Consider the following 17,956-nt stretch of genomic DNA (forward strand, 5'->3'; position numbering starts at 1 on the left):
AAATCCACATGCCACAAAATCTGTTTTCCTGTTTCTTAATACATTTTTAACTGAACATGAATTATTTTGAAGTACAACAGTCATCATTTGGATGTAGTACAGCTGTAAAATAAATAATAAAACCCAATGTGTCTCAATCATTAATTATAGTTTGATGAGTTATTTATTGCTTGTTCTGTAAAATGTACAAACATGCAAAAAAATCACTTATCCGCTTGCCAAGTACTGCAATTACTTAATTTTAAAGCGAGAAAGGTTATTCCAGATTTAGATGTATTTGTCTAAATATACTGCAATGGATAACACAATAACAAAGTCATAAATCAAATTTACAGTAGACTTTACAGCTTTAATACTATAACCATCCACATTCTTAAAAAGGGCCCTGTGACTCATGTGGGTTGTTTTGAATGAGGTAATGGTCTTCCACTTGTGCGCTGCTGCTTCAAAGAACAGAGACTGATGAGTGAAGGTAATAATAGATCAGAACTAATGACAAGCTGCCATTGTGTGAATGACATTGACAGTCAATGGAGTACATTGAGTGAATCACACTTCTGAGAAACCAGAAAATACAGCTTGCACAACATGACGTCTTTCTTTGCTTAACACACGCTTGAAAAAATAAAATTCCCAGACATAATTTTTATTTCGTCATTTACTTATTTTCTTATGCTCTCGTTTCACTTGAACCTTTAGCCTTTGTTCTGTGACATCTCTATTAAAATACATGGTTGTGGGCTGTTAACCCTTTTTATATACTGGTAGCTACCAGTTCATATATAATAATTATTACATTTTATAACTGTATATAAAAGAACATATAAAAAAAAGAACACCTTTTCACATCTATCTCTGCTCCGAATCACCCACCATTAACAGACCAATCATAGTGATGTTGTAAAACAATAGCTAAGCCCTTTATACTACAATATACTTTGTTTAAATGAATAAACCTGTAGTAACCTGCAACTCATTTGCGAAGAGGACAGCTTTTGCATTGGCTATTCGGTGCTATTAAAAAGGGATTTAATGCAAGAATCCTGATGGTTTTATTGCCTGTTTTTTACACTATGTGAGTTCATAAACAATCTGCAGTGAAACAGTTTGCCGGCAAGGTTTTCCTCAGTTCGTTATGCAGTAAATCTGTCACTAGATGCATTAGGGCAGTTCAAAGTAACTTCCAGGGGCAGGGGCTCTGAATAAGTGAAACATAATCTTTAACGTCTGCCTTAAACCTTTCGGAAACTAAGGAGTTATGGCTCATGCCAGATATTGTTTTACACACTTTGTACAGCTTGTCCATTCTAGCAACTGCATCAAACCTGCTGTCCGATTACAACCTAAAGAGATGCTTGTATATCATCTCAATTTTGTAAAAATATTTTGTAATATTCTAATATCTGTGTCCTCCATCGTTCTCCAGTGGTGTTGGTGCTAAGGTCATTATGAGGTGGTTTGAAAATCGACAACAAAGTTGTGACTTCTTATATCATTACTAGGGCCCTACCAAATTCACGGTACATTTTCATAAATTTCACGGTTTCAGCTATTTAAATCTTAAATTTCACAGTGGTGTAACAAAGTATGAACATATAGTTTAAAACAGCAAAATATAAACATTTAAAGCCCTGAAGTTAACAAAAGCATGTGACTAACAAAGTAGAAACGCTAAATGAAAATGAACCTTTAGCTAGACAATATATCCAGAGGCTAAAAAATATAAACGTCTCTGAAATTACTGACATATTTATTTTATTTATTTCTTTGTCCTCCGGTGCTTTTAATGTATTTTTATGCTCATACTACTACTTGGTATATATTTGGCTTCCAAATTATTTTACATGATCCACTGCAGTAATGATTGTAGCACTTTGATTTATTTTGGACACTCATTTTAAAATGTTGCCTGACGGTACTGCCCCGGAAGCCTGTGTCTACCAATCAGTGATTAGAGTTGTCAAATGTCAATCAATAAATCCTGTCCAATTCACGATGAGCTTTCTTTCTTTTTTAAATTGAAACAAGCTAACAATCGCATCAGGAACCTGTAACGGTACATATAACAGGGTAAAAGTACACAAAACAGACCAGATTTCGGTGCAGAATGAATTTCACGGTCCGTGTCACGTTTCTCATGGCCGTGAAATGGGTAGGGCCCTAATCATTAATTACCAGGTTTATTAACCAATGTCCCTTTTCTACCTCTGGGTCTGTATCTGAAATGACTACAAAATCTGAATTTATGACTAGTGGTGGTTTGAAAAATGACCACTTGGGGTTTTATTTTCTGTCCATTCTGAGTTAGTTTGAACATAACATTTCCTGTTGCTAACTCACCGTTACAGAGGGGACGGAAATGACCTACTGTAGTGGTCATTTCTAAAACCACCTCACCTCAAAGGCACTTAAAAATCAAGACAAAAAAATAATGTAGAGAAAAGAGTAGATGATCCCTTCAAGGTGATTGTTATAAAAAAGTAAACTCCAAATCGCTAGCCTTTTATGCCTTTCATCTCTTGAGCTCTGGGCACAAATCCAGGTTATAAGTGTAGCAAGCTTTAGCTGGGTGCCCAGTGGGCAGTAGGCCACAGTACAAAACCACCATGCAGTCCTGTACAATTGGGAGTCTGTGTTTGAGAGAGGAATGGATTGCAGGGGGTGCTTCACTGTACTTCCATGGGCCCTTAAAGGAACAAAAAAGCAAGACAAACTTTTCTTGAAGGGTTGTTTACATGCATTTTCAAAAATGCAATGTCAGCACAAATGTTTTGCATTTTTTTTGCTGTTGTTGGGGTGTGTTTGGACATGGTCCACCCACTTCTGGAAGTCTGATTGTATATCAGTATTTTTGCTCCAAAAATCCTGTCTGGGGGAGGCATGACTTGCAGCTGTCCTCAGATATAATTCAGACTGAGAATATTTAATGGCTGTGATGGTATATGTTAGCTACTGCAATTGTAATTGTAATAAAGTATGTTGTAGTAGGAAGGATTTGGACTCCCACAAACAGGCATATTTCTTAGAAGTCTCATAGGGAAGCTGAGCTCACACCCTAATTGCAGATTTCCTCAGGAGACAGTGCAGTGCAGCCTGGCTTTGTGGCTGCTCAAGGCTTCTACTCTGTGGTAAACACAGGGAGGCTTGTACCTTTCTACGGCATCGACTAGAAAAAATAAAATAGATTAAGAAACATGGGTTTGTGTTGGCATGGAGAGTTAGGCAATGAAGTCAGGGTGGAGCACATTTGGTAGACTAATTATAATTCTTGCTGCTGAGAATGGGGGGAAATGGTTTAGAATTTGCTGACTGGGTAAAAGTGACTGCAGCATTCCAATGTGGCTAACCTAAACATATACATTTTCCTAGACAACGCTAGACAGTCCGATCTCCAAAGATAAAAGTCACTAAGTGCTGTGGGAAAAAAAATATATAAAATGGCCCATATTCCGGCACTTTTTTTAAACAAAAAAACTAAAAAAAGAAGCAAAATAATTTAAGTAGCTTTTTTACAAAACAACCTGAAGCTTGATGGTCAGATAGAACAAAGTTTAAAAGTCGATTAATATTTGTCATAAAAAATAAATAAATAAATAAATAAATAATGTGTGGCATGTTAATACTAACTTGCTTAACATATTCTAAGATAGTCTAACAATAAACAAAATAAAATATTAAACTTCAGCAAGTTTGGGCAAGCAGTACAGTAAGGGAGGGAGATTAATGTGACATGACAGGAGTAAATGATCAGTCAGTAATCTGAGAGGACTATCAAATGATGGTGAAGGAAATTGAAATGCCGGTGTTATTTGATGGAGATGGCACTTAATCTATATGTAAAGTTGGCTTCTGGTTTTGGAAGTGCGTTTTATGAAATCTCTGTGGTTTTGAAATTGATGTTAATTAAAGACCAAGAAGTTTTCTTTTATCGGCATGCATTCCTTGTAATGATAATTGATATATTTTATAATAAAGATTTATTTAAAATAAAATACTTTTATTAATTGATTCCATTTTTTTTTTTATCAAAGTCTGCAAGCAACCATTTACATGGAGTAACATCTACAGTTGTTTTCAGGCTGAATTCAAAGAGGCTCAGCTTTTCAGTGGCTGACTGGGCGACTGCTGTAAGGTGTACAAACAGAGATGTATTAGCATAGTGTTTATGGTTTCAACCTTAGTTTCAGAACTCTAAAATCTTTAATCTGTCGGACAGCTGCCAGAAATGAATTATGCATGTCCTAATTGTTGTTCTAACGTGCAGGATACCAAAGCATGTGGTAACAGAAGCACAACCACAGAGATTGCCTGAACATCTGGAATTGTGCACATTCCAACTTGCCTTTTACAGCAGTTCTATCCAGTACCGTATGTTTTGATACCTATATGTAGGCAAAAAGCTTTATTATAAACACACCATTATTAGCTTGACGTTGCAACACTTATTTTCTGTACTGCATAGTTGTAGGTATTCAAGGCATGTGGTTTATTTTAGTTGGTGAGCATTGAAGAAAAAAGAACTTTTGTGATCATGTATTTGGGATTCAGCATGATCATTTTATTAGCATGCAGTCATATAGGACACTCTTCGCAAAATGTTTTAAGGAATGTTTTTTAAAGCCTATTTTGATTAAGTTAAATCAATTTCAAATCGTAGGTCTAAGAAAATCTTTTAAAACCATTCCTTAAATCGTTTTACAGTTGTGTGATAGTGCCCGGTGACAGGGCAGATGCCCTGCACATTAAAATATGTGTTTTTGTAACTGGCAGCCATCTTAGCTCAACAGCGAGGAAACAGCCTGGATCCAAGATGGCCACTCTTTGCACAGCCACATGGTTTTAATTAAGATAATTCGTTTGGTGTGGTGACTTTCTGGGGAGGCTGATTGTCTGATTGATCATCCTGAGAATGGGTACGTGTGCAGCTCCTGGTTGGCTGATCAGTCAGTCAGTTAACCCCCTGGAGAAGACACCACGCCATTGAAAAAGAACAAAGACACGTTTGTTTGGGGCGGAAGGAGAGAGTTTGTTTAGAAGGGCTGAGCGCAGCAGCTTGTGCTTTCTGTCCTGCTCCGAGATAGACGTAGCTTGGGTGTGTTTTATTTTGTATGCTGTTTTTGGATTTTTGTTTAGACCTATTGTTTGTTAAGTAATAAAAGTGCTCCACAGCGCTGAACTGCAGTTTTCCGTGTCTGGGTTTGCTATTTCTGCTGCTGGCCAGCCTTGACCTCTACACTACTACACCACATGCCCCTACTGTGTATTTATTTTATTTATTTTTGTAATATTAATTTTCACGATTTAGAGACTTAGCTTATATAGGACAGAGTTTTTTTTGTTTTTTTTTAAAGAAAATGAGGTAACGCGGTACTGAACACATTGATGTTTTCTAAGAGTATTGTTCTTGTTTTTTTACAGTAATGTTATTTTTACCAGTGTACATTTTTTTAATATACTTTACATTTGAAGAATAATAGGTTGGAAGAATAAAATAAGTGTTTTTAAACTGTTTAGAATGATCATGTTTAATAAAAAAAATAAATACATACAAATAAAAATCAGTGTATAGCTTTACTCAATGTAAAGGAGTATTTAGTGTTTTTTTTATGTTTCAAATTCTGAAGTTTGTAGACACCACATTAAGTGCTCAGTGTTAAAAACAGCAATGTCCTTCACAATGGATTGGCATGCTGCAGTGAGTTAATAAAGTAACGATTAATCTTTTGAGAGAGACCTTCTGGTACTTTGGCAGACAAAACAAAGTATAATTTAAATAAAATATAGCTTAGGAAGCAGACATTTCAAGCAAGGACCTTGTCACGGGTCATTGTGTGAAAGATATTTGACCAAGAATCACTGTGACTGAGCACTGAATTGATCCCTGCGGGCAGCACTCCAGATAAGGTTTTGGGTCTGGGACTAACTTACCCTGTAATTTTAACACAGAGAGTAAAATGTATGTCAAATGTAAAACGCAACATTACCTTGAAGTCATGAGTAATTTCGATAAATACTGTACAATCTTTAATGGTAATGTGGTAGGCATTAAAAAAGAGCCTTCCATTTTAACTGAAATGCTACTTTTAACTACTACACAACCTACAAGGTTCTTTTTTATCTCAGTACAGTTTTTTTCGAGGGATCACACGGACTCTGCAAATTAATTACGTTACTTATATTTTAACATTAAATTCTTAAACTCCGTGAACATGTTAAAACTTCAATATAAAGCCATACAGATAAATAAAAAATGGAAATGCATTCATAACTTATGAAACAGTTGAATATTATAGGCACTTTTTTAGCGGTTGCCTCTGACGATGGTTCCAGTTGGATTTGTAGCTGGACTGGGGTGTTTACGCTTCAACCTGTGTATTCTTACTGTGATGTAAGAATACTGGCTGCAAAGACAACAGGGCTAGCCAGAGATTGGATAATGTTTGTTTTCGATTGTTTTTTCTTGTGTACAGGTTCCTAGTAACTGAAGACATAGTATTGTGGGAGATGTAGTTGTTAGTGGAAGGTTTAGGGGAGGTGGGTGAGGAGGAAGACAAGCTGAGCAGCAAAATTGCTATGGGTATTGTTGTACATTAAATTTAAATTTAGTGCGTATTTCGGATTCACGTACAAACAGCAGGTACGCAGCTTATCTGGACCGCTGCCTGCAGGCATCCAGAATAACAGAAAGAGCTTAAGACTTTATCAGCGCTATAGGAAAGTGGGTCTCTTGGAACAGCTTAATTAGATAATAATAATAATAATAATAATAATAATAATAATAATAATAATAATACAAAAACATTTTGAGCTGGTTTCACAGACCCTCAATTCACAATACTCTTGAAGTACAGTACATTACCTAAGGTAAGATTAGATGAGAATTGTGGTAACCTGAGTTTGTGTGTCCAGCTGTAACTCCCTTATGAATTATCACCAACTCGGAATAAAAGGATGAGAGGATGCTAGATTACATTTCTTCCTTGACAGTAAAACCATGAGGGAGTAGTTATATTAATGACTTGGCGAGTGTTATTATTTTAACAGGCATTCACACAGTATTCCTGTATTTTAAAGTCTTTTGTGATGAGTCCCGCTTAATCGCTTCATTCCTGGCGGGACCTCAAGGACCTGCCTTATTTTGGCGCCATATGTTAACATATGCTGTTGGAAATTACATTGGAACCTCACAGGATTCCTAGGTCCCAGTCTGAGGTAGTGTATAAATAATATATGTACCAAAAAAAAAATTCTCATGTATACTTATTGAAGGTGTTTATTCTTCAGCTCGATAAAAATAATTCAGGACTGAAAGGGTTAATAAAAATACTGTAATTAAACTCAATGATACAGAGTAAGTAGTTCAAAAACCGCCCTTAAAACTATTAAGTTGCAGATTTGTGCAATGTGTTCTTGTGGTGTGGTATGATTTATAATCAATTCCAGTCAATATACAGGCCTTTCTGTTGAAAGGCTGCAAATGGGTCGTCCATATGTTTATGCTTAGTCACTTAATAACTGAACTGCAATAGTGCTAGCTATATAAATGCAGCATTCCTGAAACTGAACACATTAGAGTGTATTGGAGTTTTGGCTTCCTGCCACATGTGGCTGTTAGGCTGAAGTGTGGTTCTATCACCTGACGTCACATTCTTTCTGGAATGAAAATGGCATTTACTTTCTGTCTTACAGCAGTACCTGGATTAACATTACACATCTTTCATTGTGTATGTGTAATTTGATCCTTCTGTTTCCTTTGAGCTTTTCATCTCTCTACCATTACTAATGTCCATATTTTTTTTCTCCAAATAATTCTGGAAAGTTTGGACTAATCTATAACATATATTTGAAATATGTTTTATTGCTTAAATCGTCAAGCCTTGCCTATACTATATGCCTCTCATGTTCAAGTTATAATAAATTATTATAGCCTACATTATTTTCTTAAATAAAATCTAGCATGTAGGGAGGTGGTATTGAAGAAAGGCCCAGGAATAAAAAAGTGAAAGAGATCCATATCAAACCAGGGATCCTTACCTGGCTTTGAACTTCGCTTTGAACTATACTTTGAGGCTCGTGCAGAAGCGGTATGTAATTCCTTATGAATAACCTTTTGTTGTGGAGCCTTCCTTAAGAAAAAAGGCATTTAAGAACAGGAACAATCATTGTTCTTTTACCCTCTGGTACTAGTGAAAGTGCTTCTTTTTTTTTCTTTTTGCGCATGCACTTCCTGCTACATATCGTCATCCTGTCTACCTCTTCTTTGATAACACCCAAGTGAAATGTTTTGCACAGAAGATCTTGGAACTGTTTTGAAAGTGCCTTGACCTCTCAGTGACGTTGCTCGAAAAACCGAAAACAAGCAGATACTGTTAGCTGTTCCCATATCTGACCGAACAACTACAATTCATACTGGACAGTGAATTAACTTGTGTAAACATAGTGTTATAACAGCAATAATTACACTAAGTATTACTTCAATAAACCTGTAGTAAAAATTGCACAGGGTACACTTTCAAAAATCAAAGTGGCTTCAGTGAGGGGTCAAATTAAAGGGACCCTACAGGTAGCCATGGAACTGCAGCAACGAATGAGGAAGTTCAAGAAAAACGAGTTACTTTGTTGAGAAGCTGGGATTTTTAAAACACTGTCCCAGATCATACAAAAACAAACTTCTCAGTACGATTGTAGGGAAAGTAAAAATAAATAAATAAATAAATAAATAAATAAATAAATAAATAAATGTCATTTGATTCTACTTTTTCTTTGTAATAAAAAAAGTAAACAGGCTAGTGGGGGAAAAAAGCTTGGAGTGTTGAGCTCAGTACTATAAAGTTCTGAGGAACAGCCAGAAATCTACCAGTGAACTGGCTGAAATGTTAGCGAGGGGGAAGAAATCTGATCTTTTATTCAATATAATTGCTGCTTACTGATGTTAAATTACAACTTCTGTACAGTATAAAGTATATTTAGCAGTGAAGTGGAAACTATAAATAAAGTAGTTGCAGGACAAGCCTCCGTGGTGGCTGAGTCCCACGTGCAGTGCTGTTTTTTTTTTTGCAGTCATATTTTGACTGTATTGTAATGAATGAACTTGATCTTAAAAGTCTTTGCTTCAGAAAATCAGAATATATGTAAAGATGGACCTTTTATGTTTTCTATTTTATGTGGCAAAGTGGTTAACAGTGTGCAGGTGCAGGAATGCAGCAGTGATCAATGAACAGACAGACAGCGGTAATCCAGGTACAATGTTATTTATTTTTATAATCCAAAGTCTGATGACAAAACGGCAGTAAACAATAACAATGAGAAACAGGCAATACAGTGGCGTGTATTGCACTGTTTTAATCCACGGGTTGGTCCCGAAATAATAGTCCCGATCTTATACACCCACACGTAACACAAAACACAAACACAAGTCCACAGTGAGTGTTAAAGTGCTCGTGGTGTAAATACAATTATTCGTGAAACAAAGTGCAGTGTAGTCCAGGTTTGTGCTGGCCTCTGGTGACAGCTCTGGATCGTGTTAGCCGTCTAAATAACAACAAACAGTATATTTATAACGACAAAACAAACAAAACACTCACGATAAAAACACACGTCTTTCTGTCCGGTTCATCTTAACCGTAACAAGGAACAGATCACTTTGCTACTTTTGTACCGTCAATCATGACCCCTTGGTTAACTAGTGCAACCGCTCCTCCAATCCGCGGCTGCCACGTCGTTTCCCTTCTGGGTCGATGATTTAGTGTATCGTAGCTCCGCCCCCTTTCTAAATGACAGACTTCCTTCTAACCCTGGGAATGAATTGTCTGGCCGTCCAGTCCAGGGCACTCTGTTCCCTTTACACAGCACCCTCACAGGTCGGGAGAGAGATTTATCACCAAGAATCATTCTGACTCTGTCACAGAAGATAATAGCTGTTTAATATTTTATCTAATGTGTACAGTTCCAAACTCCAGTTTATGTGTGGCCTATTGCACAATCAACTGTAAGTATGGACATCACAACCAAAACACTAATACACACTAATGTGTTCAACTTTCTCTCTTGCTCAGGTTGGAAACGAGTACAGTACTCAATAACCCAATAACCACACAAGCAGCCCTGCTATTGCTTTTCATCTTTATACCTGATATATACTGTAGTCACTTGGATTGATTCTGTGTTTGGCTAGACGCCTGTCTTTATACACTTCTCTTCTTTACAAATGATTTAAATAAATTACAGAATTTTAGACACAGTGCCCTGTGGCAATTGTGTGCTGGTTTTGTGATGAAACTAATTTCGTACAGTATGTGACCAAAGCCAAATTCAAAAATAGGTAGGGCAATAACCATTTCCAGTTTTTGCTTGGTTTATTTTCAATGTCTCCTTCTCTTCTCATTAAAATTTAAATAAGCTATGTAGAGAATTGTTGATTCAGGTTCAGCAAACCAAATAGCTTCCTCATTTCTTTTTTTGATTAGTCATTTAGACAGATATTATCTTAGTGGGAAACTTTACAAAAAAATAAAGAATTTCATTAATATACCAGCCAGGATAAATACAGCAAAACCGGATGTATTTTCATTTTCATTACTCTTATATGAGCTTGAGCTTTACCGTTCAATAGGAATGTTAAAACAAAACAACAAATGGAATATGCAGTATTTTAACAGATAGTAACTAAAAAGCTGTCTTTTGGCAGGTCACTCTTGAAGTAAGATTTAGTCAGATTTCTTAGGCCAGGCAAACATTGTAATCAAGATAACGGCAGGAATATGCTTCATGCATGCATGCTTACCTGCACACATACAATGTGACATCAGACTCGAGGGATACAGTCAAACGCTGACCTCTCTTCCAGCTGTGAACTCCCCAGGGATTCCTCTGGGTATTTGTAATAGAAGCTATGTCCAGTTCTGCTGGTGAGAAGTCACACCTATTTTTTTGACACCATGCTGAGTTAGAAGAATCCTGTGTAATTAAATTTCCATTTTCCACGGCTGCAAAATGGTCTAACTCACACTGCTAGAGATGTTGGTTTTTATGTCCCCTTCTTTTAATGTTTTAAAAACGACGGTGTTTTTTAGCCATGGTTTAGATTGAATAAAGACCAACTGTGTGTTTCGTACATGGCCTATAAACAAAGTATTGAATGTATAAAACAATATTTATGTGGACTGAAATTGCACGTGTATTATTCTCCATATCAGCGAGATCGACTTTTTAAGGTATTGATGCTTGATTTGCTGAGCTATTACAAGCTTTGGGACAGCCAGTCTTCATTTTGATTATGCATTTGTTATGTCATGGTGACCTGTTTTTTTCATTGACACCTATAAAATATTATTGATATCCATGATGGAGAATATGAACAGAGCAGTACCGTATGTCACTTACATGACTCGTTTCATGCAGTAAACGCAGCACACGCAGTGATTGACTGAGGGTGACCGCTTTGCAGTTTTGTTGACGTATATAAATAGGAGCAACACAAACAAACTGATATTCGCCTTGCCTTTTTGCAGGGTTTAGACCAGTTTTGGCAATCTCACAGCCTGCACTATATGAGGGACTATATGTTAACTGTTTTGTGTGTTTTTTTTTTTAATTTTCAGATTTGTCTGTAGCGGTGCAGAAATTCTCCCAGTCACTGCAGGATTTCCAGTTTGAATGTATAGGAGATGCAGAAACCGATGATGAGATTAATATTGGTAAGTGATTTTAAATTGTCAGGAGTCTAGTTCTTCTTTAACTTGTTAAGATGTTCATCGTTTTACTCATAAGGGTGTAAAGCAGAACTGAATGTTGATGTTTTTGAAAAAACAAACCCCCCATGAATACGTCAAGCGAGTTCAGTTATGTTATTTCTTTCAGTTCAGTTGGAGGGCTTCATCTGTAATGAAACTAAACATATACAGCATGAATTAAAAAAGGTTAGTAGAAGTAACCTACACAATTTTAATGTGACCAATTTGAACATGCCATTATCAGTAGTCTAAAGCAGGCTTTTAAAATCAGTTAGATTCGATCTGCTCTTAGAGCATTTTACAGCACTGGGGAATCACCCTGAATGGCCTCAACCGCATATCCATGGTTATTTCCACTAAAAATAAGTGTTTGGTGCAAAAAAGGGAGATTCCCTGAAACTGTAAAATGCTCTAAAGAAATCCAGTTGTGGTGTATGCTGGTGGGATATAGTTTAATCATATCAACTCCTCAGCGACCTAGTTTTTCTTTTGTGCCATTTGAAAGTCATGCTGATAGTGGTATAAATAATATATAAATCTATTAAGAGAAATGGACCAGCTGGGAAAAAAAACGCCCTAATGAGCACGACCTTTCTGAATTCCAGTATTTCCATTCTTTAAGTACTGCATTCATAATTGTGATATCTACTGCTGCGTTCTAAACAGCTGCATAGTGAGTCATGTACCAGCTGGAAGTGAAGTTTACTTACATTTATTATGAAGACCATCCCCGGTAATTTTGATTTGATTTAAAGCATTAACTGTGGTAATGGATCGCCAGCTTTCTCCTTTTTCAGAAAGCAATTAATTACAGCATACAAGACGGGCAAGTGCAAAGACAAATTCTCATAGAGGAATAAAACAACAGCTTTAGCAATACAAAGCCAGCAAGAATAGACTTAGTTACAGGAGCAATTAAAATTATGTTTCCCAGATGTTACTTGTGTCACATCATTTTTTTATCTCACAAATAAAATGGCAACAGAGTGTATTTACTGAAACGGATACTGGGTGAAATCGGGTTAAATTGGGGCAAGTATGCATAAAAACAAAAATAGAAATGTTCCACATCATGATGAAACACATCTTAATTTGAAACGGTCCAACTCCTACCTGGCCCCTAATCAAGAATGATATGCCTGGCCAGACAGATATTGCTATGAACGAGCCATTTAGGAGTGGGATTGCAAAAAAAAAAAAAAAAAGCAGTTCACCATCTGGTATTTGAAGTGATGTTGATTACCTGGGTAATGGCATGGAAAATTTCTGAAATAATTTCCCACCTGCAATTGCCCATGTGACTGATATACACAAGGGACCTAGTTATCTTCTGATGCTGGAGCACAGACTTTGTGGGGGTGGAATACTGGGGGGGGGGGGGGGGGGGGGGGGGGGGGGATAGAGTTGGTCATGATTTGAAGAAAGAATTCATGGACTATAAGAGTAATGGTAATTTTCGCTATCTCTGACGAATGAGCAAAAGATATATCAAGCCGAGATTATACAGGGAATTTCTCTTCCAGGATTTAAATTCCAAAACGTTATCAATCTATATATTAATCTCTTAAGTAGCTGAACCTTGGTAGAGCTTGTTATGCTGTACTTTCACAGAGACTATCAGTTTTCATGCACTGAATCCTACAGTGTAGATACAGGACATTTGCATCAGAGGTTGCTGTAATAGGAAAAGATAGGGGATTTAAAACACACACATCTGATAGAGATTAGAGCCTACTAATTTCTAACAGAAACTGCTTCCGAAACAGCTGAAAGGAGAATTATGGGATGAGCAGTTGTGTTTTTTAATGGCATGAGTGGTGAAGTAAAATATATACCATGACTTCATTTAATCAAAACCAATGGTGATCAACATTAACCCATGCACATTAACAACAAAACCAGCTATTCTGGTGTTAACGCACAGTCCTCAACCTGGTATGAACTGGATGGGCTCTACAGGAGCAGTAGTTTCTGTACAGGCCCGCATACGTGATTCCTGTAGGATCCTGCAATGAAGAGAACTGAACTTGTACATAGACGGTACTGTACTTCAGCTTCCTACACTGTAGGACCCATGCAATTGCAACCAACAAATACCTCATACTTTACTGTTCTTAAGTATTACAAGTATGTTCGGATAAGCCCGAGGATGCTATGATCCTACTTGTAACATCCGATATGTATTATTCTACAAAGTAACATAAATGTAGGGTTGTGTTTGCTGACCTTAAGGCAGTAGAGTCAGCAGTGATCTAATCCACTAAACATAGGTGGATCTAACTCTTCAGACAGATCGTTGCTGCTTAAGCCAATTCCCAGTCTGTTCTGCGCAAGGCAAGATCTCACGTAAACATCTGCTTGAGTGCTTCCTTAGACTGGCACGTTGAAGCCTGCAGCAGCTCTCATCTTTTCCATCAGGACAGGATGTATTCCCTGGACAAAGCTAGTAAGTACCGTTTATGTAGACAGGGAGTTATTTGAAGATGTAAGGTTTTGTAAATGAAAGTGGCCTCCATGAGCTCCATTGAGCAGAAGAATTGAAGAGTATACCTCAGGGTTTTTTCTTGCATTACAGTGACATGTAAGGAGAAGTAACAGTGTACCAGATGAGGCTAACCTACGCCTAAACTGAATACAGATATTTACATATGTGTGATGCTAATGTCAGTGTTTAGTTTTAGAGTTTTTAAGATATTAGTGTCTTGGTTGGTGGCAAAAAAAAAATGACTGTGAGTTTTATTCACAGTAAAAAAATATAAAGTGGCTGTTTAACATTAGGACTGATGTGGACTGCATTCTTGATCTTTCATTTAATGAAGCATCAAAGCCTAAGCCCCTTAAGAAGGAATTTGTGTCTCCAATTACCGTATCACAGGGTAGAAAAGTGAATCTAATTAGGAACAGGAAAGGTTTGCTAATACGAGTTTCCAGGTATCCCCAAAGCAGCAGTTTATTTTAAACAACATATTGTTAAAGCACTTTCAGAACATTTCACTTTTAAAAATAATAAAAGTTGTAGTCACAAGCAGTCCACTTGACCTTATAATTCAGCAGATCACCTTTATGATATCCTGCTGCTGCAGGTAGTATCAGAGACATTCCTGCTTGGTTCACGGAGTGTAAGAGTTGGAAGAAAGCCTTGGAGAATGCTTGAAATATGCTTTTAGGGACTAAGAAACCGGAAAGCCAATGGAATCTGCTGAGGTTCCTGTTTAAGCTGAGCAAATTGAAGGGTAAATTATAGAAGAATGTTGAAAATAATCATCAAGTAAGAATAACATTGTAGCATGAAACTGAACATTGATGTGGGGCATTGCAACTTAAACTAGTGTTTTTTTTTTATATAAACCTGGCTTAGGTCAAGCTGATTGAATTCCAAAAAAACTGTTTTCCGGAATTGCGTACTATGTAGCACTTAACATCTTTTGGAATAAGCAAAATTAGCAATGAAAATAAAAAGCAGAATGGACACAATCCACTTTGTTTAAGGAAACGGATATCAGAGTGACTCATAATAAATTTTGTTCTATGTGCAAACAAGTCTGTTATAGAAGTTAGGAGTGTCACAGCAGAACACATTCTTCTCGTCTTCAGGGACAGCAGTCCAGGACACACAGGTCTAGAGTTTCATGATGAGGGAAATGGTGGCAGTGATTGCCGATTGATTAAACAGAGTAAACATATCATTTTTCTAAATAGTTTTTTCTCTTTTCCTCTAGTGTCTGTTTTTCATATATTTTCTTCATCCTCTAAAGCAGGGGTTCCCAAACTTTCTCAGCTCAAGGCCCCCCAGAACATTGTGAATCCTGGCTGAGGCCCCCCACCCAATGAATCTGTATTATTATTTAGTCATTAGCAGACATCTTCATCATTCATCGCGACTTGTATTTTTTAAAAAAACTTACATGTAATGTACTGCATATACATTACAAGGGTAACAACATCACTACAAAAAATACACTTAGCCACACATTGTGTCTCACTGCGTGAGGAAAAGAGACATACGGTAGCATAAAGGCAGACCAGTAGTAGTGCCAACGTTTTTTCTTGTAGATACTGAGCAGATCACCTTACTCTCATTGCAAACAACAAATTAAATGATGAAACAATGAAATGAGGATAAAAAGAAATTTAAGTAAATAATACTAATTACAAAGTACTCTGGGGGGCTGGTAAAGACATTCCAAGTGGAGTGCAGGATGCACCCTATAGCCGGTTCGAGTCCAGGCTATTCTATTGCTGACCATAGACGGGAGCTCCCGGGGGGCGGCGCACAATTGGCCAAGCGTCGCCCGAGGGGGGGAAGGTTTAGGTCGGCCAGGGTGTCCTCGGCTCACCGTGCACCAGCGACCCTTTTTGTCTGGCCTAGTTCTTAGAGCTTTTTCTCTAGCAACAGGGTACTCATCCATAATATTTATCCAGATCTGTGGTAACGGAACAGCAGAGAATTTTAATCTTTCAAGTCCCATCGTTTGACAGTTCAATCAACTCCTCTTGTGATTTCAGGTCCAGGTTTGTATCGATTTCAGAATCAAAGGGATTTCGGATCCATTTCAAATGCTTTGATTCAGAGCATTTAACTGTCCAAATATATCCGACAAGTATGCTAGCTTCAGAATCCATATAGAATTTTCAAAACAACTTCGAGTTGACTATTGAATTTTCTTGAATATATCCATCTAGCAGTCTGAATATTTCCTCACGTTGTTCTCCCTGGTAATTCTTTACAGAAAAGCAATTCTTCGACAAATTCCCCCCATTCTATAAAGGAGGCTGTGTGGTCCAGTGGTTAAAGAAAGGGGCTTGTAACCAGGAGGTCCCCGGTTCAAATCCCGCCTCAGCCATTGACTCATTGTGTGACCCTGAGCAAGTCACTTAACCTCCTTGTGCTCCGTCTTTTGGGTGGTCCAAATTGCTACCATAAAAACTCAGTTTTGTGACTGACATTAATATCTTTTAACATGTTTTTAGTTAACTACAAATGTGTTTTTTGTGTAAATATTATAACTGTTCTCTTTTTAAAATTGTAGTTGTATACGCTTCCCATAAAATAATGTTATGTTTTTTTTTTTTTCAGCTCAGTCATTCAAAGAATTTGCTCAGTTGTTAAATACAGTGGAAGAGGAAAGGAGGAGACTGGTAAGTGTTTGGGGTGTCTGTTTACAAATAAAGTACTGTAGTAAAGTATGGATTGTGGGCTAGTCTGCTGGAATCAAGTAGCATGATTTGTTTGTAAATGTCATGTGAAATTGGGTTCTGAAATGTTCTTCAATTGTTCGAGATTATTTCTAAATACTACTGGATTCCAACTGCTGTGGGAAATCATTTCTTTATGAAACAGATGCTCGAAGAGGGTCGTGACTCAAGCAAGAAACGATGTCAAACAGCACGTATGGTCAAGAGTAGTTGGGAATTTTTTGTTTTTACTGTTAATAGTTCACATAAGGGGGAAGGAGGGTTTGAACAACAACAGTCCGTTCTGGATTCCACGGAAGTGCTAAATTTGGCAGGATAACCTCTAGCGAGGACATGCCACTGGCCCCCGAAAAAAAGATTTCCTGAACCTTCTCACAATACATTCTGCACCCTCCAGTTCCATTGTTTTTACCCATTAAATATCCCTGTGAGCTCCTGTTATGTGGTGCTTGTGTACATAGTAGTTATGGTTTTCAGCATTAAGTGCATTGCAACTGAACCTAGCACACGCTGTAACAATTTTGAGACGTACAATTATTACTGTAATCAGTGGCTTCTGTTTCAGATCATATGACAAATTCCTCACACACGAAGCTGGTGAAGGTAGAAATTTAAATATGTACACGTATATTAGGTGAGGCTAACTTTCATGAGTCCATAGTTGTTTTTAAGTCAAGCTCCAGACCGCTAGCACTATTCACTCATCTGTGTGTTTATTCCAGTGTAAATGGTCCCTCTGTTCAGTAAATGATTATCCCCCTCTGGGGTGGGCCTATGTCTGTATGTACAGAATCTCACATTTTTATTGCAGGCATGCATGTATCTAGACAATCAATTGTGATAACAATTAAAGCTACTTTAGCACAGGTTCTTGATAGTGTCAGAATGGGGGGAAATGGAGGACCTCGGTTTGCCTGCCACACTTACGTTTATGCATACGGTATATCTAGAGAAGGGCTTATTTAGTTGAGAAAAAAAACGTGTTTGATTATGGATCACAATCTGTCCGAATCTCAGTCTTCTTCACA

The 17,956-nt window shown here is 37.3% G+C and overlaps 1 protein-coding gene across 2 annotated transcripts in view; it reads left to right on the forward strand.

Annotated features, from left to right (window-relative positions):
- LOC117962479 (rho GTPase-activating protein 42-like) overlaps nt 1–17,956 on the forward strand; it is an 81,925-nt gene that overhangs the window by 20,546 nt on the left and 43,423 nt on the right. For both annotated transcript variants that reach the window (XM_059030949.1, XM_059030950.1), the window contains exons 2-3: nt 11,601–11,696; nt 16,810–16,871. In XM_059030949.1, the coding sequence (XP_058886932.1) occupies nt 11,601–11,696; nt 16,810–16,871 (158 nt within the window). The remainder of the gene's footprint in view (nt 1–11,600; nt 11,697–16,809; nt 16,872–17,956) is intronic.

The sequence above is a fragment of the Acipenser ruthenus genome, chromosome 9 (genome assembly GCF_902713425.1).
Source record: "Acipenser ruthenus chromosome 9, fAciRut3.2 maternal haplotype, whole genome shotgun sequence".
In the NCBI taxonomy this organism is placed as follows: Eukaryota; Metazoa; Chordata; class Actinopteri; order Acipenseriformes; family Acipenseridae; genus Acipenser; species Acipenser ruthenus.